This window comes from Uloborus diversus, chromosome 1, assembly GCF_026930045.1.
Source record: "Uloborus diversus isolate 005 chromosome 1, Udiv.v.3.1, whole genome shotgun sequence".
In the NCBI taxonomy this organism is placed as follows: Eukaryota; Metazoa; Arthropoda; class Arachnida; order Araneae; family Uloboridae; genus Uloborus; species Uloborus diversus.
In genome coordinates, this window is record NC_072731.1 from 243,965,265 (window position 1) to 243,991,855 (window position 26,591).

Here is a 26,591-nt window from a genome sequence, read left to right on the forward strand (position 1 = left end):
TGGCGGCATTACAAAATTGAAAAAGAGAGAGAGAGAGAAAAGTGCAGAATTTTTTGTTAGGGCTGGTTTTGAGAGCAGATAATTGGTAATATGTATAATTCTAACTACTTAACTGATGTTTTTCTCAAGATTTCGATGAAATATGTACACAATAACTTTCCCCGAGGAAACATTTAGACATAAATTAGACTTATTTATCCCCAAAGTATTTTGAGGTGTCACAATCACTAGGTAATAATTTCCTTAAACAAGTGTGGCTTATTGAAGTAAAAACAACTGCTTTACTAATGGATGGATTGTTATTCTCTTGCTCTGGAAGAAATAGTCGCTAGGCATTTTTTTTAATCATCCGGATTAAAAAAAAAAAAAAAAAAAAACACAGGACTTTTAGCGGCATTACAAAATTGAAAAAGAGAGAGAGAGAGAGAGAGAAACGTGCAGAATTTTTTGTTAGGGCTGGTTTTGAGAGCAGATAATTGGTAATATGTATAATTCTAACTACTTAACTGATGTTTTTCTCAAGATTTCGATGAAATATGTACACAATAACTTTCCCCGAGGAAACATTTAGACATAAATTAGACTTATTTATCCCCAAAGTATTTTGAGGTGTCACAATCACTAGGTAATAATTTCCTTAAACAAGTGTGGCTTATTGAAGTAAAAACAACTGCTTTACTAATGGATGGATTGTTATTCTCTTGCTCTGGAAGAAATAGTCGCTAGGCATTTTTTTAATCATCCGGATAAAAAAAAAACAAAACACACAGGACTTTTGGCGGCATTACAAAATTGAAAAAGAGAGAGAGAGAGAAAAGTGCAGAATTTTTTGTTAGGGCTGGTTTTGAGAGCAGATAATTGGTAATATGTATAATTCTAACTACTTAACTGATGTTTTTCTCAAGATTTCGATGAAATATGTACACAATAACTTTCCCCGAGGAAACATTTAGACATAAATTAGACTTATTTATCCCCAAAGTATTTTGAGGTGTCACAATCACTAGGTAATAATTTCCTTAAACAAGTGTGGCTTATTGAAGTAAAAACAACTGCTTTACTAATGGATGGATTGTTATTCTCTGCTCTGGAAGAAATAGTCGCTAGGCATTTTTTTAATCATCCGGATAAAAAAAAAAAAAAAAAAAAAAACACAGGACTTTTGGCGGCATTACAAAATTGAAAAAGAGAGAGAGAGAGAGAAAAGTGCAGAATTTTTTGTTAGGGCTGGTTTTGAGAGCAGATAATTGGTAATATGTATAATTCTAACTACTTAACTGATGTTTTTCTCAAGATTTCGATGAAATATGTACACAATAACTTTCCCCGAGGAAACATTTAGACATAAATTAGACTTATTTATCCCCAAAGTATTTTGAGGTGTCACAATCACTAGGTAATACTTTCCTTAAACAAGTGTGGCTTATTGAAGTAAAAACAACTGCTTTACTAATGGATGGATTGTTATTCTCTTGCTCTGGAAGAAATAGTCGCTAGGCATTTTTTTAATCATCCGGATAAAAAAAAAACAAAACACACAGGACTTTTGGCGGCATTACAAAATTGAAAAAGAGAGAGAGAGAGAAAAGTGCAGAATTTTTTGTTAGGGCTGGTTTTGAGAGCAGATAATTGGTAATATGTATAATTCTAACTACTTAACTGATGTTTTTCTCAAGATTTCGATGAAATATGTACACAATAACTTTCCCCGAGGAAACATTTAGACATAAATTAGACTTATTTATCCCCAAAGTATTTTGAGGTGTCACAATCACTAGGTAATAATTTCCTTAAACAAGTGTGGCTTATTGAAGTAAAAACAACTGCTTTACTAATGGATGGATTGTTATTCTCTTGCTCTGGAAGAAATAGTCGCTAGGCATTTTTTTAATCATCCGGATAAAAAAAAAAAAAAAAAAAAAAAACACAGGACTTTTAGCGGCATTACAAAATTGAAAAAGAGAGAGAGAGAGAGAGAAAAGTGCAGAATTTTTTGTTAGGGCTGGTTTTGAGAGCAGATAATTGGTAATATGTATAATTCTAACTACTTAACTGATGTTTTTTCTCAAGATTTCGATGAAATATGTACACAATAACTTTCCCCGAGGAAACATTTAGACATAAATTAGACTTATTTATCCCCAAAGTATTTTGAGGTGTCACAATCACTAGGTAATACTTTCCTTAAACAAGTGTGGCTTATTGAAGTAAAAACAACTGCTTTACTAATGGATGGATTGTTATTCTCTTGCTCTGGAAGAAATAGTCGCTAGGCATTTTTTTAATCATCCGGATAAAAAAAAAACAAAACACACAGGACTTTTGGCGGCATTACAAAATTGAAAAAGAGAGAGAGAGAGAAAAGTGCAGAATTTTTTGTTAGGGCTGGTTTTGAGAGCAGATAATTGGTAATATGTATAATTCTAACTACTTAACTGATGTTTTTCTCAAGATTTCGATGAAATATGTACACAATAACTTTCCCCGAGGAAACATTTAGACATAAAGTAGACTTATTTATCCCCAAAGTATTTTGAGGTGTCACAATCACTAGGTAATAATTTCCTTAAACAAGTGTGGCTTATTGAAGTAAAAACAACTGCTTTACTAATGGATGGATTGTTATTCTCTTGCTCTGGAAGAAATAGTCGCTAGGCATTTTTTTAATCATCCGGATAAAAAAAAAACAAAACACACAGGACTTTTGGCGGCATTACAAAATTGAAAAAGAGAGAGAGAGAGAAAAGTGCAGAATTTTTTGTTAGGGCTGGTTTTGAGAGCAGATAATTGGTAATATGTATAATTCTAACTACTTAACTGATGTTTTTCTCAAGATTTCGATGAAATATGTACACAATAACTTTCCCCGAGGAAACATTTAGACATAAATTAGACTTATTTATCCCCAAAGTATTTTGAGGTGTCACAATCACTAGGTAATACTTTCCTTAAACAAGTGTGGCTTATTGAAGTAAAAACAACTGCTTTACTAATGGATGGATTGTTATTCTCTTGCTCTGGAAGAAATAGTCGCTAGGCATTTTTTTAATCATCCGGATAAAAAAAAAAAAAAAAAAAAAAAAAAACACAGGACTTTTAGCGGCATTACAAAATTGAAAAAGAGAGAGAGAGAGAGAGAAAAGTGCAGAATTTTTTGTTAGGGCTGGTTTTGAGAGCAGATAATTGGTAATATGTATAATTCTAACTACTTAACTGATGTTTTTCTCAAGATTTCGATGAAATATGTACACAATAACTTTCCCCGAGGAAACATTTAGACATAAATTAGACTTATTTATCCCCAAAGTATTTTGAGGTGTCACAATCACTAGGTAATAATTTCCTTAAACAAGTGTGGCTTATTGAAGTAAAAACAACTGCTTTACTAATGGATGGATTGTTATTCTCTTGCTCTGGAAGAAATAGTCGCTAGGTATTTTTTTAATCATCCGGATAAAAAAAAAAACAAAACACACAGGACTTTTGGCGGCATTACAAAATTGAAAAAGAGAGAGAGAGAGAAAAGTGCAGAATTTTTTGTTAGGGCTGGTTTTGAGAGCAGATAATTGGTAATATGTATAATTCTAACTACTTAACTGATGTTTTTCTCAAGATTTCGATGAAATATGTACACAATAACTTTCCCCGAGGAAACATTTAGACACAAATTAGACTTATTTATCCCCAAAGTATTTTGAGGTGTCACAATCACTAGGTAATAATTTCCTTAAACAAGTGTGGCTTATTGAAGTAAAAACAACTGCTTTACTAATGGATGGATTGTTATTCTCTTGCTCTGGAAGAAATAGTCGCTAGGCATTTTTTTAATCATCCGGATAAAAAAAAAAAAAAAAAAACACAGGACTTTTAGCGGCATTACAAAATTGAAAAAGAGAGAGAGAGAGAGAGAAAAGTGCAGAATTTTTTGTTAGGGCTGGTTTTGAGAGCAGATAATTGGTAATATGTATAATTCTAACTACTTAACTGATGTTTTTCTCAAGCTTTCGATGAAATATGTACACAATAACTTTCCCCGAGGAAACATTTAGACATAAATTAGACTTATTTATCCCCAAAGTATTTTGAGGTGTCACAATCACTAGGTAATAATTTCCTTAAACAAGTGTGGCTTATTGAAGTAAAAACAACTGCTTTACTAATGGATGGATTGTTATTCTCTTGTTCTGGAAGAAATAGTCGCTAGGTATTTTTTTTAGTCATCCGGACAACCTGGCGCCTGGGTCTTTTCTGGTCCTGACCACAAGCCTGAATCTGTTTGCCTGAAATTTACTTTTCTCTTAGAATGATTGCTCCCTTTAACAAACTGGAATGCTTAAATAAGAAAAATATACATTTAAGAATTTTTAAGCTCTTCCTTTCTAACCGTTCAACAATATACTCGTAAACAAAAAATACATATTCAAAGTGCAACAATACAGGCAGTAAAAAAGAGTTTACCACCAAGAGTTTACTTACACGGCTCATGATGGAAGTGCTTCTGTCTCCCAGTGGATACACAGAAACTCTGATGCAAATTCGCAGTTTTCCATAGCTTTTATACCATAAAAATGAATTCTTCACTGCCTTGGTTTTAACAAAATTACAACGGTTGAAGAACTTTTCTTTTATCGTTTGCATAGTTGAGTGCGCTCGCGCATTAAAAAGTGAAATGCAGGAGAAATGTAGAATGTTAGAATTTTGAAAAGAGTATATGTGCGACATTTTTTAGCCATGAATGCTTCGTAAGGTTGTGAATATTGTTTTATATATATTGTTGTATGTCAAGAAAAAAAACTTTTATAAACTGTACGTATTTTATTATAGGTATTTTTACTATATTTACTATTATTATTATTACTTTGTTCATTTATTTATTTTAATTGTTATTTTAGTAATTAGATATTTATTTTATCATTTTTTTTATCATTACAGATGTTATAGTGCATTTTAACCCCTTCAGACCTGGTGTCCGGTATACCAGACAACAGCTGCTAATCATTTAATAATTGATTTAATTAGTTGATTTTTTTTGTAGTTGACTCTTTACATTCTGCTTATTATAATCTGTGAAATAATTTTTCGTTTTGGGATTGACAACACTGACATATAAGGATTGAGAGGTAGAGAGTGGCTCATTTTTCCAACCATGGATTTTCATCTGAAAAGCGAGGTTTTTTTCCTGATTTTTTAAAAATTATATAATCTTTAATTAATCGTTTCAAACGCTTATATTATGTTTTATAATTGTTTGTAGAACATTTTATAATAAAGTTTGTTTGGTATTTTATCGTTTTTGTATATGAAATATTGATTTCAAAAATATAAGTTTGGAATATTGGACGTGCCACAAGGATTTTAATTTTTCTTCTACAAGCTCAAAATTTTGTCTATAAGATACCCTTTACCATAGTACACTGTGTACCAAATATCAACATTTTTGGTCAAATATTTCATAATTCCGACTGAAGGGGTTAACGGTCAAAAAGTAAGAAAAGTAGCATATTTTCGCAAAAAAGTAGGAAAAATGGGACACTTTTCCAAAAAAAGGAGGAAAATGTAGGACCAGTAATTTTGTTCAAAAATAGGAAAGTTTCAAATCAATTAAAAAGTAATTGAACAATATTTTTAATGAAAAACGTATTTTTAACCCCCCCCCCCAGTACGTATTTGACATGCAAAATATATAAATAAATGAACAAACAAAGAAAATAAAAACACCATTATATTTAACTGGAGTACTATATACACTTTTTTAAGGTTGACTCAACTTCTTAAGAGAGTTATTAGAAATTACATTTCTTTGAAGATTTTTTTTCTTCAGAATTCAGAGGAAATATCTTTCATAAGCATGAAATCAAACGATACGTACAATATTGATGTAGAAGCAATATTAGATTGTCGACTCCAGAAACTTCAAATTATAAGTAAAACTTACGACTTTTTAGAGCTGTTGTTGCTTTATTATTTTAATTTTATTATTTTTAAAAGCTACTTTAGTATGTTATTCAGATGTATGATTTATTAAGATGTAAGATTAAGTATGTTATGCACTAGATTAAGTTATATGCCTTATTTTAGAGCCCCGTTCCATTTCCTCTAAAGTGATTCTTTTAAGTAAAATTTTTATTAATTTTAAGATGTAATTTTTTAAAAAAAAAAATACTAATATATAAAATTTTTTAAATACTTTTAAAATGCTAGCCAAAAGCATGCAAGTAATTAAAAAGAAATAATTTTTTTCAGAAAAAACGAACTGATGTGTGCATCACATGACTTCCTTTTACTCCAGTTTTAATGTCATTTCCCCATTTTTGGCAGTTTTAATGTGATTCAATAGTTTACTCTCTAAATATCACCAACAGTGGCCAATTTGAAACCAGATTTAAAAAAATAAAATCGCCATATTTGGCGACAAAACTTGGCGACCAGAAGACTGGCGATATATCGCCAATTGTCCGCCAAATTATAACACCACTTGAATTTACATCTAAATTAACAATGATTTCCCCTCAAAAAGGGGCAAAAGACCCCTTTAGAAACGCCCGAATGCAAACAAAAGGGGAAGTGCACAACTAGACCCCACTAGGAGTCCACGTACCAAATTTCAACTTTCTAGAACTTACTGTTCTTGAGTTATGCGACATAAACCCGCACATACACACATACGTACATACAGACGTCACGAGAAAATTCATTGTAATTAACTCGGGAATTGTCATTATGGATATTTCGCGTGTCTATACGTTCTTAGGCACTTATTCACGTGTGGTCGAGTCGAAAGAGAAACTTAATATTCATCCGGGGTGAGTAAAATGAAAATTAAGGTCGACTTTTGAGTGAAAATTTTTTCGCGAATACAATACTTCCTTTTTTGTAAAAGGAAGTAAAAAGAAGTAAAATAAATTGTGCAGTAAAGTAAAATTTTAAATGCAACGTTTTATTGCATTAGAATTTGCACAGTGCTGCATGCAAGTGTTTCGGCGTGACAAGGAACGCCTCTTCAATGGAAGAAGTTAGCTTTTGTCGATGTTTTTTCATCTGTAAGCTCACTTCTTTTACATTGAAAAGGGCATTCCTTGTGACACTGAAATATATGTATATATATGCAGAAATCTGCAAGTTTTTTCACAATGAAACGTTATATTTTATTTAAACGAGCTGATGTGTGCATCACATGACTTCTTTTTACTCCAATTTAATGTCATTTCCCCATCATTGGCAATTTTAATGTGATTCAATAGTTTACTCTCTAAATATCACCAACAGTGATCAAATTAAAATCAAATTTAAAATAATCGCCAAATTTGTCGCCAAGTTGGTGACAAAACTTGACGACCTAAAGACTGTCGATATATCGCCAAGTGACCGACAAATTGTAACACCACTTGAGTTTACATCGAAATTAACAATGATTTTCCCCCAAAAAGGGACAAAAGACCAATTTAGAAACATCCGAATGCAACCAAAATTGAAGGTATACAACTAGGTCCCACTAGGAGTCTACGTACCTATTTTCAACTTTCTAGGACATACCGTTTTTGAGTTAAGCGAGATACATACACACATACGCATATACGCACATACATACGTACATACGGATGTCAAGAGAAAATTCGTTGTAATTAACTCGGGGGTCGTCAAAATGGATATTTCGAGTGTCTGTAGGTTCCTATCTACGTGTGGTCGGGTCGAAAAAACTCAACAATCATTCGGGGGTGAGAAAAATGGAAATTAAGGCCGATTTTTGAGTAAAAATTTCTTCGCGAATACAATACCTACTTTTTTGTAAAAGGAAGTAAACAAGTATGTTTAAGAAAAATCAGTATTTTACTGTCAAATGTTTCAGTTTGCTTTCAGTTTCTTTGATTGATCTTTCACAAAAATCGTCAAACATAGTCGTCTTTCGTTTTTGAATCTGCTTCTGTTCGTTTCGAATCTTCTCCAAATCTGAGTCACTCCCTTCTAGCTAAATGCAATTATTTCATTTAATAATACAAGCATTGTTTCGTGTCAGTGTCCGTCTTAGGGTGGGTTCATTCTGTCAACTTTTATGTTATAGAGAAGAAAGTATGAGACAAAAAAGTCGACTTTGAGAACATTTATTACAAGACACAATGTGAATCACAAGGCAATTTCAGTTGAAAAAATCCCATTATTTTACCAATGAGCGTAGTGAACATAACTGAAAGGGTGATGTAAGGGAGAGGGAATGGCATAGGGGTAATGATGGTGAGAGGTATAGACAGGAGCGTGGAGTCCTGGCAGGGCATAGAAGGGCAACGTGAAAGGGGAGGAATGCAATTTGACTTCGGTCTTCTCCTCAACAGGTGCTTTGGGTGCGAGGGCTGCTAACTCAGCAGCTTTTTCAGCAGTCTTCTTGTCTACCCCGATGTCCCCGGATGGTTGGAATCCGTCTTTTCCGGCTGTGTAGGTGGTTTTACGCAGGTCACCGTTGGCATCCAGGTAGCTGAAGCTGCCGGATACTGTTCCATCCCCATTGGAGGATTCTTCTCTCTGGTGGGAACCTGCGTCTTCCGTGTTGTACTTGAAGCTGTACTTTCCGTCATCTTCGATTTTGTAGTCGATCTCGCAGTGAACGACGGCGATGAGGCAAAGGAAAGTAGCTACAACCTGTAAGGAGAAGCATTGGTGAAAAATACAACTCAAAAATACGATGAATTATTAATACAGTGAAACCTGTGTAAGTTGACCACTCGCGGTGCACTACTTTTGTGGTCAACTTACAAAGGTTGATTTATACGATAATGGCTAATTCCGTGCCTGAAAAAAGCGGTCAACTTAGACAGGTTGTCAACTTACAAGGGTCGTCAACTTCACAGGTTTTACTGTATTCAAAACTCTGGATAGTACGTCGACATCAACCACGGAGAGTTAATCCGTAATTTTTGGCATAACTAAGCAAAGAAGAATTGGTACAACTTGGAAGGAGAATTATGGGTGAAAAATGCAAAAATCCGGTGCATCATCAGTATTCATAATAATAAATAGCACGTATTTTAAGACCATGGCCAGTTGAGTAATTTTTGTTATAAAAAAAGGAAAATTGCTAAAATCTGCAAAAAGAAGTATTAGTGACAAATGCAATTAAAAATCAGGTGAATCATTAGAGCTCATAACGATTTATAGTAGGTTTAAAATAACTAAGGGTAATTATGCTGTATCTGTTGGGAAAAATGATGTTCCTTCGCTTCGTGGCATTATTGAATTCTTATGAACATGCTTTTTTTGAGCAATCACACTGCTTATTGTTCTCATTTGAGTGTTTTTGGCGTCCTATGATTTTATTCCCCCCCCCCGCCTCCCTCTTCAGCACCACCGTCGACCGGCCTCACGATGCTGCTCCTCTAGCGAAAACCCGTCTCCAGGTTGCGTTCATATCCTACACACACACACGCATGCATACACACACCTACACACACAAATACCCACACACTCAAGCTTGCACACAGACACAAACACACACGCCTACATACACATACCTATGCACAAACACACATACCCACACACTCATACCTCGACACACACACGTCTACATACGCACATACACTCGTGATTGCGAAAAACATAATTTGAATTCAAAAAGCCAAAATTCAAATTAATTTTTTTTTTTTTGTGCATGATCCTAACGTAAATCCAGTTTATGTTGGATTGCAGCGAAATTTAGCACTGTGGTGCTTTGGTACCCGATCGCGAAAGTTCAAGGTTCAAGAAGAAAACAAACCAGTGTTTCAAATTTAAATTCAGAGTTATCGAGTCATTGCATAAATTGCACTTTTCTACGCGAACGATTAGCGAATCGTTCCGAATTTCACGGTACGTGTAAGTGCAGAAATCGGCACCACTTGAAGTTTCTTTGAATTCTATATGATGATTAAACCGCTTTGAATAATTTTCTGCGAAACAAAAAAGTTCAGCTCAATTTAAATCAGATTACTGTTGCAGAACTCGTGCAAGTACGCTGATAAAAAAGGAATCATAAACTAAATGAGTAACGTTACGTAAATGAGACATTTTTTAATTCCGTCAAAAAAAAAAATTTCGAGTTTGTTTCTTAGAAGGTGGGGATGCTGCATTTTTTGCAGACTTGATGATAAAATTGATTCTTTTAACTATGAAGCAAGTGTCATAATTAAATTCCCGAAATGTATCGCTAGTAAGCTAGTACAGAATAAAGTGTTAGAATTACTGAAAGTAGTTTATATAAATATTTCTTAGGATTCCGATTTTGTAATTATTTTTTAACCGACTTCAAAAAAAAGGAGGTTATGATTTCGTCTTGCGGCTTTTTATGTATGTTTTCGTATTACTCCAAGAATACTGGACCGATTTGAAAAATTATTTTTTTATTTGGAAGGATGTACATTCTAGATGTTCCCATGTTAATTTCATCTGGTCTGATGAGGGGTCTCGGAGAAATTTAAGAAACTTTAAATTTCATACGTTTTGGCTACGTAGATCAGCTTTCGTCAGCTGCGAGATACGTCAAAAGGTCACATGATTTTGGTGTGAACGTTGCATTTTTTCGACGGAGGAATCTTGTTAATCTATAAGCAATGGTTACATGAATGAAATGAAATTACTTTTTCTGTTCGTTTAAACTTCGAAAAACTTGAACGACACATTTCACTTCCTCCGACAAAGCATGGTGATAGATGTTATAAGTAGGGGTTCGATGTCTTAGAAAAAAAACATCGATTTTGTTTTATCACCGATGTATCTGGGTTGATGTTTTTCCTGCAGTCAAAATTTTCCAATTACAAAGAGAAAAAAAAAAGAAAAAGAAAAAGAAAACGAACTGAGGCATTTTATAAGATACAGTGGTGATGAAAGCTACATCATTTATTCATCATTTATTATGTATCGCAAAACTCAGTTCATTGAACGAGTTCACTAGTTAGAATTCTTAATATTAAAAGTCCTCTTTCATTAAATAAGTAATTTTTAGTTTTTTTTTTTATTTCTTAAGCGGAAAAGAAAGAAGTTACGAAATTATTCCTGTTAGTTTATATTGATGTTTCTAAGTTCGGTATTTTGAGTTTCTACTTGAGTTACTTATTCCTTTATTTTACCTAATGTGAAATATTTTTAGTTTATTTTTATTATTATTACGTTCACTTTGAAAGTTCAAAAATCTTAGTTATGAATTAATAGAAACAGGCTGAGAGTTTAGTTTGGTTATTTATACTTCTTCAATAAAACTAAATACTTTCTACGAAAAATTGCTACTTTCCTAATGATTATGTGTCTGCGTATCGGAGTTAAAAGGCACTTTTGTTACAAAAGTTTAACTTTTCGGGAGAACTTGTTGAGTGGTTCTTTTGTACGTTTTTTACATAAATTTTGCACTTTTAACCTTAATTTCATAATGAAGAGAACATTGTGCTTTTTACCTCAGTTGATTAAATAAATACAGTGTATAAAAACTCAGATTTAACTATCAAACAACGAACAAAAAGTTCCTATATAGTGCGATCTGCAATAACTATCGAATAAAGAATCTATAATCTATAGAAATACATTTGACGTGGCAGAAACTTCTTCATTTTAAAGAATACATTACATACATATAGTCACACACACACACGCAACGCACACGTGTGCGTGTGTAGTAACAGTGTCAGACATATACAAACTGTGATTGAGAAGCAATATTGTGATTGAGAAGCAATATTTAAAAATAATCTTTTTTAAAAATGAAATTTTAAAGCTAGGGCAATAAAGAACGGTCGGACTTTGAATTACAAAATGAAAGGAAAGTGCTATTTTGTCTTATTGCCTTTCTCAAAAAAAAATAAAAAATATATATATATATATATATATATATATATATATATATATATATATATATATATATATATATAAACTTTGAAACAAGAAAAAAATTGCACACACTCGTGAAATTAAAAAAAAAGGAAAAAAACATTTATTATTTATTTTATTTGCCCTTATCTGTAAATTAAAAAGAAGCAATATTCTCTAATTTTTAACTGCAACTGCATCAAAGTATAAGCTACTGCTTTTGCTCCGGATTCTTTTGTAATGTGTTCTAGAAAAAAATTTCACTCTGGGAAAATGTCCCCAGAAGAAGCGTTCCCTCGGAAAAAACGTCCCCTCAGAAAACAGCGTCAGAACTTTAAATGACATTGAAGCTATTTTAAATCTCAAGCAAAATTCATCTTTACAATGAAACTAAATGTTTAAAGTACAATTGATATAAATTAATCAATTTTAAAGGCTGAATTTGTTGTAACTGGCAACATTATAAAGGAAGCAGACGGAAATACATAGCTTGAATCATACAATTCGCAGTTTCAGTTCAGATGCATTCCCCAATTTATTAAAGTGCATTAGGCTCGTAGTGGCGATCACTTCATCTACTGCTAATTGTAAAAGGGCATTTTCTAGTCAAAACATTTTGAGAAGTTTCATGAGAAATAAAATGTCCGATGGTCGAACCAGCGATTTAAGGGTGACTTAAATAAATGATAAACGTTGCCAAAATATTGATAATACCAAACTTATAAAACTTATTTTCTTGTAAACGAAGCTCTTTTATTTCAAACTAGTGGTACCCGCACGGCTTTGCCCTTAGTAGAAAATTAAAAGGTCTTTTGGTTCGCCTGTATATTTACAAAAAATTTATGGTGAATTTCTCGCCAATTGGCTTGCCCATGTTACGGTTCCACGTTATGACAACTTGGTAATTTACTCGTCCATCTTATGATAATTTTGCTAGGGAAAATGTTCTTAAAATTGGAATAGAAAAAGAACAAAATCGAATTTTCGAAAAATCGCTTCGAGGTGCACACCCCCATGCTACAAACTAACTTTGTGCAAATTTCATGAAATTCGGCCGAACGGTCTAGGCGCTATGCGCGTCACAGAGATCCAGACATCCAGAGAGACTTTCAGCTTTATTATTAGTTAAGATAAAGATGCTTAAAGGAAAGTATTTTTAATAAAAACTCTCTCCCTCAGAGTGAAATGTTGTTTTATCAAGTGCTTTAAAAATTCTTTCTAAATTGAATTGATTTAACAGTTTGCTAGCAATGTTTCGAAAAAAACTATGATAAAATAATTTAAAGAAAAGTAAGCAATATGTTAAGTTTTGTCAGTAGGTTTAAAAATTGCTCCTAAATTAGAATTCAAAACAGTTTATTGCAATATTTTGATTTTAAATCGTAATAAAGTAAAATGTTTTATGGAAAGTAAGGGAAATGTTAAATGAAAAATTATCATGTAAGCTTTGTGCTACAATATGATTAAGGTGAAAAACCAACGTAAATAAAGCACAAATATTGGAGAAAATACAGCATATAGCTATTTCAAGGCTACAATGGAGCCTCTTCATCAGTGCAAAAAGTGCGAGGTTCTCTCTCAACTTCTGGTTGTGTTGGTGAACTTTTTGCACTGATGAAGAGGCTCCATTGTAGCCTTGAAATAGCTATATGCTGTATTTTCTCCAATATTTGTGATTTATTTACGTTGTTTTTTCACCTTAATCAAGGGAAATGTTATTTTTTTTGAACAGATAAAAAAATGTTTCTAAATTAAAATTCAAAACATTTTGTTGGTAATTTTTGATTTTAAATCCCAATAAAGTAAGTTATTTTTTGTAAAGCAAACAAAATGTTAAGTTTTTTTCGACCGTTTTAAAAATTGCTTCTAATTTGAAATATTTTGACAGTTTGCTTGCAATACTTTTCTTTCTTTTTTAAATCGTAATAAAATTTAGAATGAAAGTGAAGGAAATGCAATGTTTCACAAATTGATTTAATGTTAAAATAAATTATACATCTATTCAAATAAATATTGCTGAAATTTCAAAGGATTACAAGGGAGGCTAAACATTTATCTCAACTTTGTTTACACAGAACATTTTTTCATGTTACCTTACAATGCAATGTAAGGTGGCATGAACTTCAAGTTCAGTACAAAACTTAAAATTAAATTGGATAATTATTTAATAACATTTTAAAGTATTTAATCTCAGTCTTGATCATGATCTGTTGTAATTTTCCGTTTAACAAACCGTGAGTGAATTATTCAGTTTTGTAAGTTGGAACCAAAATAAACCGTTAAAAATATTCCTTTAAAAATGCAACTTCAAATAGTGCAGCATTGATTACTTTTTAATTAAACTTCATTTTTCTGCGTTCTAGTTTGTGAAAAAACTGTTAAAGGAAGAATTTAAATTTTGGCTGAAAGTTTGAACACTTATGAGACAAGATCTACGCAACCATATTTTCCTTTAAAATTAAAATAGAATTTAAAACATTTCAAATTTTTAGTGATCCAAAATTACCCCTGGATCGGGGACTTTCTTAATTTTTTCTGGGGGTAGTTAAAGATCGCCCAGTTCGTTTTTGAAATAACGAATTTTTAAAAATGTTTTTAAAACAGCACGCAAATAGATAAACATTACGTTAAATTAAATAGATAAGCATTCAAATCTAGTAAAGCAGCAGACAAGATGATTTTTTTAAAGAAAAAACTCAGTAGTAGGGTAGACCAAAGCACGTTTACGCGGATTTTTTTTCAACGAATTTTCTAATTTTTATGTTTTAACTTATTTTAGTTTGATTTTTATGTTTAACATGGCAGTTTTACGAAGCAGTTAATGGAGTCAAAATTGGTTTTCTGTTGGAATTCAGTTGTTGCTCAGTTTGTGTTTTTAACCGTTTAAAAAATTATTTTTGAGTACAAGTCGGTTGAGTAAACTTGCCCCGGACACGGGGCACGTTTACGCATATTTATTTTGACACCTAACGTGGTTCTGTTAGTGTTTTGAACATAATGTATTACCATCGTTAAAATAAGGCAAATTTCTTACAGACAAAATAGTGCATAAAGTAAAAGCTGAATGGGCATGAAGATAGCACTACATGATTTTTTACCTATAAGATACGAATTTGTTACTCAATTAAAAAATAAATGGTGATTTTCAAAACTAAATAGTCTGATGATGCTAAAAAGTTTTGAGACAGTTTGGAGTGAAAAAAAGCGTCAGGGCACGTTTAGAAGTAAGACACCGTAAGAACGTGCGTAAAGGTGCTCCTATGTCAACGCGTAAACTTGCCCCGTCGGCAAGTTTGGATTTATTTTTAACGTGCAAAAAATTTATTTAATAACATTTCAGCTCATACAAGTACAATATCAAAAAAAGGATAAAATTCTGTTTATTTTTATATGTTTGTTCTTTCTGAACTAAGTATTATTTAGTCGCAATAAGTTATTTCTGCATGCTAGACCGAAGCTCGATCGATGCTCAAAAACTTTTGAGATTATGTGCATCAATCTGTTATAACTGTTGGCTCTCCAGTTATAATTCAATTTGAAAAAAAGGCACTGCGTAAACGCGTCCCTTCTTTATATTCTTGGTGTTTTTATAGCGCTTGCAGTTAACATATATTAACTGTCACACAAAAAAGACTAAAATTTTGTATTCAATATCTTTTTCTGACCATGTTTACTACAGAATATGATCATGATTAGTGGAACGCGGGTCATATTCAAATGCATATGCAATTTGCATTGTTTGCCCCTTTTGATGTTAATGCATAGAACTGCATGTAAACGCCGAATTTTCAAAATAACTGCGTTTTTTATTCAGTTAGATTTTTTCTTACATCAAAGAGAGATTCCAAAAAAATATTTTGTTCTTCATGGAAAACAAAAAATCGGATGACCTGTGGGTTTTCTCGGATTGTCCGATTTTTTGTGCATGCTGTTAATGCCATTCTATTTTTTGTGCATATCATCACAAAAAATTAAAATTCACCACTCAAAATGTAAAAAAAAAAAGAAAAAAAAAAGAATGCAACTATAGAAAGGTCATTCGTGTTTTTATTTCGATGCGAAAACTTTTTATTTGCGTGAAGGAAAAAGGTTTAGTGCGTACAGTTCTGAATTTTCATGGTATATTTCAGGAATTCTTAGTGCATATTTGCATGCATATTTTGATGCTTTGTTTTGCACTTATCACGGGCTCTTATGATGTGCAATTACTCCAGAATCAATAATTTTCCCATCTATAAGAGGAAACATTTGATATTCCTCAACGTAATTCTATTTAATATTTAAAATAAATGTAGAAAAGCTGATCAAAACTAACATTTTTTAGACAAATTAAAAAGTAAGTAAGGCAAATACTTTATGTCGAGAGGAAGATTTTTGTAAACATATGCATGTTTAGGAACCGATCTTTGAAATAACAAGTTTAGTAAGCATCTTTAAAGACTCTCAATTTGATAAACTAAACAGAATATTACAATGGAGCAAATGCTGTCAACCTGTGGTAAAATATACGATTCCAGGAAATATGCCACATTTCATAATTTTCTTATTTTTTAAAATAAAAATTTCTTGATAAATATTTACTCTAGAGATGTAATACTAATCAGAAATTACCCAGGGTCACTCTTCTTAACAAACTTAATTATTAAACTGATTATCTTTATCATTACTAATAATAGAGCTGAAAGTCTCTCTGTCCGGAGGATGTCTGTAGGATGTCCGGACCTCTGTGACGCGCATAGCGCCTAGACCGTTCGGCCGAGTTTCATGAAATTTGGCACAAAGTTAGTTTGTAGCATGGAGGTGTTCACCTCAAAGCGATTTTTCAAAAATTCGATTTTGTTCTTTTTCTATTCCAATTTTAAAATCAAAATTTTCATAAGATGGACGAGTAAATTTCGAAATTATCATAACGTGGAACCGTAACATGGGCACAAGCCAATTGACGAGATACGAAATTATCATAACATGGAACCGTAACATGGGTGCAAGCCAATTGGCGAGAAAATTCATCATACATTATTTGTAAATATACAGGCGAACCAAAAGACCTTTCAATTTTTCTATTACGGGCAAAGCCATGCGGGTACCATTAGTCCTGTAATAAAGTATACGGTTCCAGAATATATGCCACATTTCATTAACTTTTATTTTTTTAAATAAAAATTTCTTGATAATTATTTACCCTAGATATGTAATACTAATCAGAAATTACCCAGGGACACTCTTCTTAACAAACTTAATTATTAAATTGATTATTTTTTTAATAAATCTGAAAACTTACGAATTTCATGATGAACCGTGTCTCCCTTGATGCCGTCTTGAAGAAGATAAGTACGAATATGTAAACGTTTCGCACATCAATTTGTTTATATACATCTTCAGGAATATATTTTTTTTCTTAATTGTATTCATTTCGATGCAAAGCAATTGTCGTTTGCGTGGAATCCGTTACATTTAGGTGTCTTCAGGGAAAAAAAAATTCAAGGCTCTCCACCCCGTTTGGACGAAAATCGATAGCTAAATTGATTATTTTTTTTCTCTCTCGTGCATCAACAAGGATTCGTTTGCTTTTTGTTTTGTTGAAGGTCGTTCTTGGGTTCGCGGTAGCATTTTAACCTCAGGTTTGCCGCAATGAAACAAATGTCAAGATATGACGGGAATAAAATAATGCTATAATAAGAATGATATCACAAAGGAATGGACGCGATGTATTAATTATATCCTTTTATCAAGTTGCTTGTTAAACAACTTACACTAATTCTGAAAATAATAATAATAACAATAATAATTTTAATATTAATACAAACAGTTATTGTGGTAAAAAGCTTACCTTCTCTAATTTTTCACTGTGAGCCATGTCTTTTGTTTTTTTTTGTTTTTTTTTTTTTTAAGCAATCACGATTGCTTATTGTTCTCACTTGACTATTTTTGACGTTCCTTTGATTTTTCCCACCGCCACCCTCCGCACCATCACCGTCGGCGGGCTCCTCACGATGCTGCACCTATAGCGAAAGCCGTTTCCAGGTTGCATCCATGTCCTACACACACGCGCATACATACACAGTTACACACACGCACCGACACACACATATACACACATGCACCTACACATACACAAACACACCCACACATACACACACAAAACATACACACACACATACACACAACTACCCACACATTCATGCCTGCACACAGACACAAACACATATGCCTACACACACATGCACAACCCCCCCACACACAAACACACATGCCTACACACACATACACATAACCCGTACACACAAACACATACCCCCACACACAAACACACACGCCTACATACACACACTCGTGATTGCGAGAAACATAATTTGAATTCAAGATGTCAAAATTCAAATTAATTTTTTTTGAGCAATCACGATTGCTTATTGTTTTCATTTGACTGTTTTCGATGTTACGCTGATTTTATTTTCCCGCCATCACCCTCTGCAGCATCACCGTCGACCGGCTCCTCACGATGCTGCTCCTATAGCGAAAACCGTCTCCAGGTTGCGTCCATAGCCTACACACACACGCATACATACACACACCTACAAACTCACACACCTACACACACACACCTACACATACACACATTCCTACACACACATACACACACTCATGCCTGCACACAGACACATACACTCACACGAACGCCTACACACACACACGAACGCCTACACGCACAGCACTGCATACACAACACGCACACACATGCATACATACACTCACACACACACGCATCCACACACATGCGCCTACACAAACACACACGCGCATACATACACACAGACGCTCGTGATTGCGAAAAACATAATTTGAATTCAAGATGCCAAAAATTCAAATTAATATATTTTTTTTTCTTTTTTTTTTAGACATTTGATTGTTAAAAAAAAAGTTGCCAGTATTTTACACAGTGTGTTACATCATTCAATAACTCTAAAGTTACAGTTTGGAATCTATTTTTGAAGCTGTTGAAAGTATACTCTTCCTATATATTGTGATATTCCATGAAATAATATCAAAGACAGAAATCTAATGATTTTGTGAAATACAAAGGGAAAGATTTGGAACATTTAGAAATTTTGTTATTCTACTTAAAAATTGCGCTAATTTAACTATAAAATAATTTGTTTTGCACCCCATTTCTGTCTGAGCTCAAAGTGACCCAAGTGACCTTAAATGACAAGATTACTTCGACCCAAGCTAAAATTCATTTTAAATGGATATTTTAATTAATTGGATTAGCTTTTAAATGGATTAAAGAAAATATTGATTCTTAACTTTGGATAACTATAAACTAATTTAGGACCGTACACTGAATTCATTAAATTATGGTTGAAACTTTAAAATAGAGAAATCATAATTCTTTGTCTTTATTCTATACTAGCGGTACCCGCACGGCTTTGCCCGCTGTATAAAATTAAAAGGTCATTTGGTTCGCCTGTATATTTACAAAAATGGATGATGAATTTCTCGGCAATTTGCTATGTTCATAGCCCATGTTATGATAATTTGCTCGCACACGTTATGATAATTTTCTCGACCACGTTATGATAATTTACTCATCCATGTGTTGATAAGTTGATTGATAAAATTTCTTAAGGGGGTCCGAGATATATTAAAAAAAAAATAAATAATATATAGTCTAGAGTTTTGAAAATTTTTGCACTAATTCACCATCCATTTAACAAGCAAAATCATAACAAAAATATTAATTTGTTTTAAATTTAAATTTAATTAATTTTTTTTAAATGGAGTTGCTTTAAATCGCTAAAACTCAAAATATTCTTGATTAATTTAAAAATTTGTTTCAAAAAATTATACACAGATATCTAAGCTGTAATTTTTATTCGGCGATTTAATAAATATTATTCAATAAAAAATAGAAAATACTTGAAAAAAAATTTCGAAAAATTCAAAGATACTTTTTAAAAAAAATTATATTTTTTGCTGTAAACATTTTTTTCAAAATTGCCGAATAAAAATGAAAGTAAACGCACGAAAAAGATATGCTCCAAATTTCACTACTGTATCTCAATCGGTTCTTGACTTATAAGAGTTTGAATGCAAAAGGTCGGGAAAAATTGCATCATGGAGAAAAACGCGTTCAAAGTTTCCAAGTTAAATATAATATTAGGTAAATGCAAGCAACAAAAAGAATCATATATTTAGTTCTAATTAAGACAGAAACAAGGTTCAAGCGTCCTTTTAAGCAGAAAAAAACGGAAAAGCTTTTCAAATGAAAAAAAAGAAGAAAAAAAAATTAACAATTTTTGTGTCCCGGACCAACTTAAAATTGGAATAGAAAAAGAACAAAATCGAATTTTTGAAAAATCGCTTCAGGGTGCTCAACTCTGTCCTATGGACTAATTTTGCGCCAATTTTCATAAAAATCGGCCGAACGGTCTAGGCGCTATGCGCGTAACAGATATCCAGACAGAGATCCAAAGAGACAGATATCCAGAGAGACAGAGATCCAGAGAGACAGAGATCCAAAGAGACAGAGATCCAGAGAGACAGCGATACAGACTTTCAGCTTTATTATTAGCAAAGATTATAATGCTGAAAATTTTTCCATTGTTTTACTGAAGAACTAATACCTCAGAATCATGAACAAAGAGCTTATAGACTGGCGATGTTCAATCGCATCTAGTAACCCATTTCTTGTGATATAACAGCAATAAGAAGATTCAAAGATTCTTGCCTTGGGTGGAGCAGCTAAGGTGTCCGACGACGAAAAATCCGAGGTCGCCTCAGAGAACACCGTTATGCTATTTAATTACGAAGAACAAACAAACACCAGACGATTTTTTCTCAAGGTATTTTTTTCTAGCAGGAAAATCGAATGATAATCGCATGTAAATAGAAGCTAAAATGCGACATATCTCTTATTTCATCTTCAGCAGTAGGTGTGTAGCTGCAATTGGCTTTAAAAGGAAACTAAGGTTGTTTTTTTAATTGCTCCAGCATTAAATTTGATTTAGAATTATTTAAGGTATCCGAATTCTTTTCGTGCCTGTCTTTGGGAATATTAATATTGTAACTGCATTTTTTGGTAGCAGTTTTGATAAAAATTAGTAGTCAACTAGTATTTTTGAAAATACTTCCACAACATTTTATAAAAACTGCAATTAGAATATATAAGATTTTTTTTCAAAAACATCAAAAATGCGATGAAATATTTTTTTTAGAATTCATTAGAATAAAAGTACCACCAAAATAGTTTATTAACTCTTACCTAAAGAATACACACGGTTTGAAAAGATTCTAAAAGAAAAAAAAAATAGAGTTCCATTAAGCAATTTTCTTTGTGATATTTTCTGCAAATTTGCAACATTTATATACTTTAAAGAGGAGATAATCTTTACTAATAATAAAGCTGAAAGTCTCTCTGTCTGGATGTCCGGAGGATGTCAGGATGTCTGGATCTCTGTGACGCGCATAGCGCCTAGACCGTTCGGCCGATTTTCATGAAATTTGGCACAAAGTTAGTTTGTAGCATGGGGGTGTGCACCTCGAAGCGATTTTTTCGAAAATTCAATGTGGTTCTTTTTTTATTCCAATTTTAAGAACAAAACTATCATAAGATGGACGAGTAAGTTACGAAATTATCATAACGTGGAACCGTAACATGGGCACAAGCCAATTGGCGAGAAAATTTACCATACATTATTTGCAAATATACAGGCGAACCAAAAAACCTTTTAATTTTTCTATTACGGGCAAAGCCGTGCGGGTACCACTAGTAACAAATAAAGTATGGCTATACCGGTTAACAATGTTATATCGCACAGAAACCAGTGTAGAGACAAAATCTGTAAAGTTTTATAACACTGAGGTGGGAATGCTTTGAGTTACCTATTAAAAACCATACAAACCGAATAAAATTGTCATGACAATTTTGTTTGAATAAAGCAATTTCACATTTTTTGAAGCAATTTCATAGTAACTTTGTAATGTTCAACTCTTTGCTTTGAACTTAATCTTCAGTTCTATTTTTCTGTGCATAAAATTTCACAAACGGCAAATAAAATGTATGTGACACTCAAGTTTCGAATCACAACATTATTTAAAAAGCACTGAAAAAAGTACAAGATGTTGGGGAAACTGGAGAGGATTGACCCACTTTTTACAAAGGTATACATCTATATATATAAAAATGAAGTTTGGTAAATTTGTTCCCTAAGATCTCAGAAACTACCCGGCGGATTTGGCTGAAACTTTCACCGTTTGTTCTTTTTGGTACTGGGGAGGTTTGTAGATCAGTTCGAAAAAAATCCGATTGATGGTTTTTTTTATCCTAATTTGTCCAAATTTTCGCATTAATGCCCCAATATGACGGTGAAAAAATACGTGCACATATTCAAATTATGTGTCCATCGAAAGCGCTTATTTTTCTGCTGAAGATGGCATCTGTTAGAAAGTTCTAAGTTGTATGAAAAACGAGTTGTATGAAAAACGAGCTTTTTTCGTTCCATGTTCGAAGGCTTTCCTTAACCCAATTCATTATTTAGTGTATCATCTCAACTCCTAGCTCATAGCTAGAATTGTTGAATATTTTTGTGTTTCGTCTGACTGTTTGAGGCTTTTCTCAAGTCAAATCTTAAAGTAACGTTTTTTCCCCAAGATTGGCTAATAATAACTAGATTTGGCTGATTATTTTCCATTTAATCGGAACTTTAGTGTAATTAATGTTTTTTTTTTATTATTTGTGCTGAATGGACACTTAATCATTATCCAATCTAACAGCAGAAACCTCGCCAAAATTTATGCAGAAAGATTTCAGTAGCGGATGCATTTGGCAGTTTTTTCAACTGTCACGGGTTTTGAAGCCAAAGACTACGCAATAATGTTTGTCAACTTTCACCATGTAAACAAAATATCGCCAATCAAAGAATCTTTAAAAAATTTTTTTACTGTAAAATAATCCAGCAACTAAATTAGGCAAATCCATTAACAGCACAAAAACTTCCATTAATGTGACTTTGTGCACAAATTCAAACCATCGCCAAATTTTACTACTTATTTTGGAAACATTTCGGATGAAATTGTTTAGCGCCATTTTATGGTGACCAAAAGTATCTCAGCATCTGGTGACAATATCTCTTTAACAAAAATTAGTAACACACCGTTTTACAAAGTAAAGAGGGGGAGCATTATCAAAGGTATCCCAAAACGATTCCCGCAAATACGGTAACATTTTAAATCGCACCAAGAACCCACAATAACTAAAAATTTCCAAAATAACTAAAGCAAGGTTAAGGGGATTACGGGAGCGCGGCTACATTTTTTTTAAACAGTTCATACTTCTATAGACATACAGAGAAGATAAGACTCCATGTAAAAAAAAAATAATTATTAACTGATAAATCTTTTTAAACATTTGAAGTTTAATTTCATATTTCGAAAATTCTTCAAATTTGTATATGCTTAAATTTCGTTTCTAAATGAATACTATTTTGCTCTTTTTACTTCTACTTTAGTTTTATGAGTAAGGAAGAAGCTAGATTTTAAATCACGTCAAAAAGGTGTGTTTTAAATTCTTACACTTAAAACAGAAAACAAATGCATTGTTGTTGGATTGTTTCTCATAATTATTGCTAACCTAGGCAACGCCGGGTATTTTTGCTAGTATATATAAAAAATTGCATAAGAAAAATTCCCAGTTAACTTTTTACTTCCTTTTACAAAAAAGGAAGTATTGTATTCGCGAAAAAAATTTCACTCAAAAATCGGCCTTAATTTCCATTTTTCTCATCCCCGAATAAATGTTGAGTTTTTTTTTTCGACCCGACCACACTTGGATACCTACAGGACGCCTAAGAACCTACAGACACCCGAAATATCAGTAGTTAATAATTGACAGTTCTGGGACAACGGAGGTGTTGAGGTGTTAACACCTCCGTCGATCCCCACCTCCGTCGATCCCCTCCACCTCCTCCCGACCTTGGGGTTGACCTTGGGTTGCGCCTGAATCTTGAAGAAGATGACGAGGATATTTTTGGCGCGCTTTTTTTCCGCATTTTTGGACTTTGTCATTTTTACCGTGAAAGGTTACAGGGGGTATTTTTGGCGCGCTTTTTTTCCCGCGCTTTTGTACTTCGTTTTAGGGAATGGCAACACTTTGTAGAAGGTAAGTTTTTGGATGGCAACGTCAAAGTTTTTAGTTTTCGGTTGGCAACAATTGTTGCTATGTTTTTACTTTTCGATTTTTACTTTTAAGAACGTTCGTGGCGCCATCTATCGGAACTTTGAATATTTTTTCCGGACTTAGAATATTTCCGCGAATTTAATTATTTTTATTTTACAGAGTGTTGGGAATCGAACATCCAAACTTTGAGTTAGCAAAAACGTATGCTAACCACTATGCTATATTTTCCATTACACTTTCAGTCTTAATGTGAATCTGTACCATGACAACGAATATTACAATTAAATTAATTTTAAAACCATCAGTTAATTCACTCTTTAGTACTAATCATGGCATGTCATTAACTGAATTTCAGCTCATAATTGAAACTATCATCATTATTATTATTTTTCATAATAACAAAGTTTTCACTTAAGTAAAGATTTATTTAAATACAACCCATTCGAGATTTTAGATTTATTTCAATGCTTTGTGGACTTGAAATATATTTTAAACTTTGATTTTCTTTTTCATGCATTTCAAACTTTATAATTTTTATTTTTTCTAACTTGTTCATACATTTTGAACTTTAACGTTTTTTCCTGTCATTTAGCACTTTGATTATTTTTTTTTCACTATTTTAGCGTTTTTCAATTATTTTCAGTCTTTAACTATTTTCTTAGCCTTTTAGTCTTTAACTAATTTCAAGCATTTCAGACTTAAATTATTTTTTCGTGGTTTCCTTTTTTTTTTTTTACTATATTTTAGAGTTTGATCATTTTCTCGCTTGTTTTTACTTTTTCGTTTTTTTTTCCGATATTTTTAAACTTAGAAATTTTTCGCAATTAGTGACAGGAATCGAAACCTCAAATTTTTCGAAACGTTATCATGTCTTCAATTTTTGCAATCATGTCAAACTTGCAATCAATTTACTCGTAGTAGTAATTAACACTTATCATTAACAAATTTTCACGGATTTTAAAAAATCAACTTAATTAATTTTTTCCAGTAAGCAAATTGCGCACTCAAGTTACATTCCAACACTGCATATACGCTTCAAGAGTTTCATTGAATTTATCACATTCCATTTAATTAACTCTAATAATTACTTTTTCATTAATACTTAACTTAATCATTTTATCATACATTTATTCCAGTTACAAAATTATGCTTAAAAGTTATTTATTTTTCTTAGCACAAGAGATATTAACATGTTCCTACTAAAATGCTTTTCACTCTAGTTTGAGTTTACTAAAATAGCAACTCATTTACGATTTAGATTCATTTAATCGTCTTTGATTCTTTTTCATTATTATTATTTTACATTATCACATACGTTATTATTTTTATACATTTATCCATTTAATTTTCCAAAATCTACAATCAATTTACTCTTCGTATTAATTAACACTTATCACTATCAAATATTTTCATGAATTTTAAAAATTATCTTCTTAAATAATTTTTTACTGTAACCAAATTTCCCACTCAAGTTATATTTTATCACTACATATGCTTTTCATGAGTTTCATTTAATTTATCGCATTTCATTTAATTAACTCTAATAATTATTTTTTCTCATCGATATTTAAGTTAATCAAATTTTGATTTCTTTATTTTATTTATTTTTTTTTTTCATGCAAACACTCTTGATGGAATAAAATAAAATTTTCAACTTTCATGAATTAAATCCCCTCTGACTATTTTATTTTACTTTACCATACTTTACTATTTTACTTACTGCGTTTTACTATTTATCATTCATTACAGCTTTTCCAAAATATTACTTTACAACCAACTAATTTCATTAACAGAATTTTCATTACAATTTATAAATTTCACTTTTATTTAATTATTTTTACCTACGGTAAAATAAAGCACAACACATAAAAAAGTTAAACATCAATGAAGAACCCGAGAAATGTTAAAATTATAAGTCGAGTATCAAAACTTCATGTCAACAAATTTTAAAAATAGACTTACCGAAAAATAATTTCTACTGAAATTCATTTCAAAACTTGGAATCAATTTACTCTTAGCATTAATAAACACTTATCATTAAGAAATTTTCATGGATTTTAAAAATCAACTTATTTAATTTTTTCCAGTAAGCAAATTTCGCACTCAAGTTACATTTTATCACTACATATGCTTTTCAAGAGTTTTATTGAATTTATCACATTTTATTTAATTATTTTTTGATTAGTATTAAACTTAGTCATTTTATCGCTTAGTATTTAACTTAATCATTTTCTTGCTTGTTTTTACTTTATCGTTTTTTTCCCGTTATTTTTAAACTTAGAAATTTTTCACAATTAGTAACAGGAATCGAACCCACAAATTTTTCGAAACATTATCAGGTCTACAATTTTCATCCAACTAATTTATTTTAAAAACTTGCAATCAATTTACTCTTAGTAGTAATTAACACTTATCATTAATAAATTTTCACGATTTTAAAAAAATCAACTTATTTAATTTTTTTCCAGTAAGCAAATTTCGCACTCAAGTTACATTTCATCACTTTATATGCTTTTCAAGAGTTTCATTTAATTTATCACATTTTATTTAATCAACTCTATTAATTATTTTTTGATTAGTATTTAACTTAGTCATT

General features: G+C 32.0%; 1 protein-coding gene across 1 annotated transcript; it reads right to left on the reverse strand.

Annotated features, from left to right (window-relative positions):
* Positions 1-8,083: 8,083 nt before the first annotated feature.
* Positions 8,084-17,157, reverse strand: LOC129226361 (endocuticle structural glycoprotein SgAbd-9-like). Its single transcript, XM_054860967.1, has 2 exons — positions 17,102-17,157; positions 8,084-8,631 (listed from the first exon to the last, which is right to left on the reverse strand). Exons 1-2 carry the CDS (start codon positions 17,108-17,110, stop codon positions 8,158-8,160), a joined length of 483 nt encoding a protein of 160 aa, XP_054716942.1. The 5' UTR covers positions 17,111-17,157; the 3' UTR covers positions 8,084-8,157.
* Positions 17,158-26,591: the final 9,434 nt, after the last annotated feature.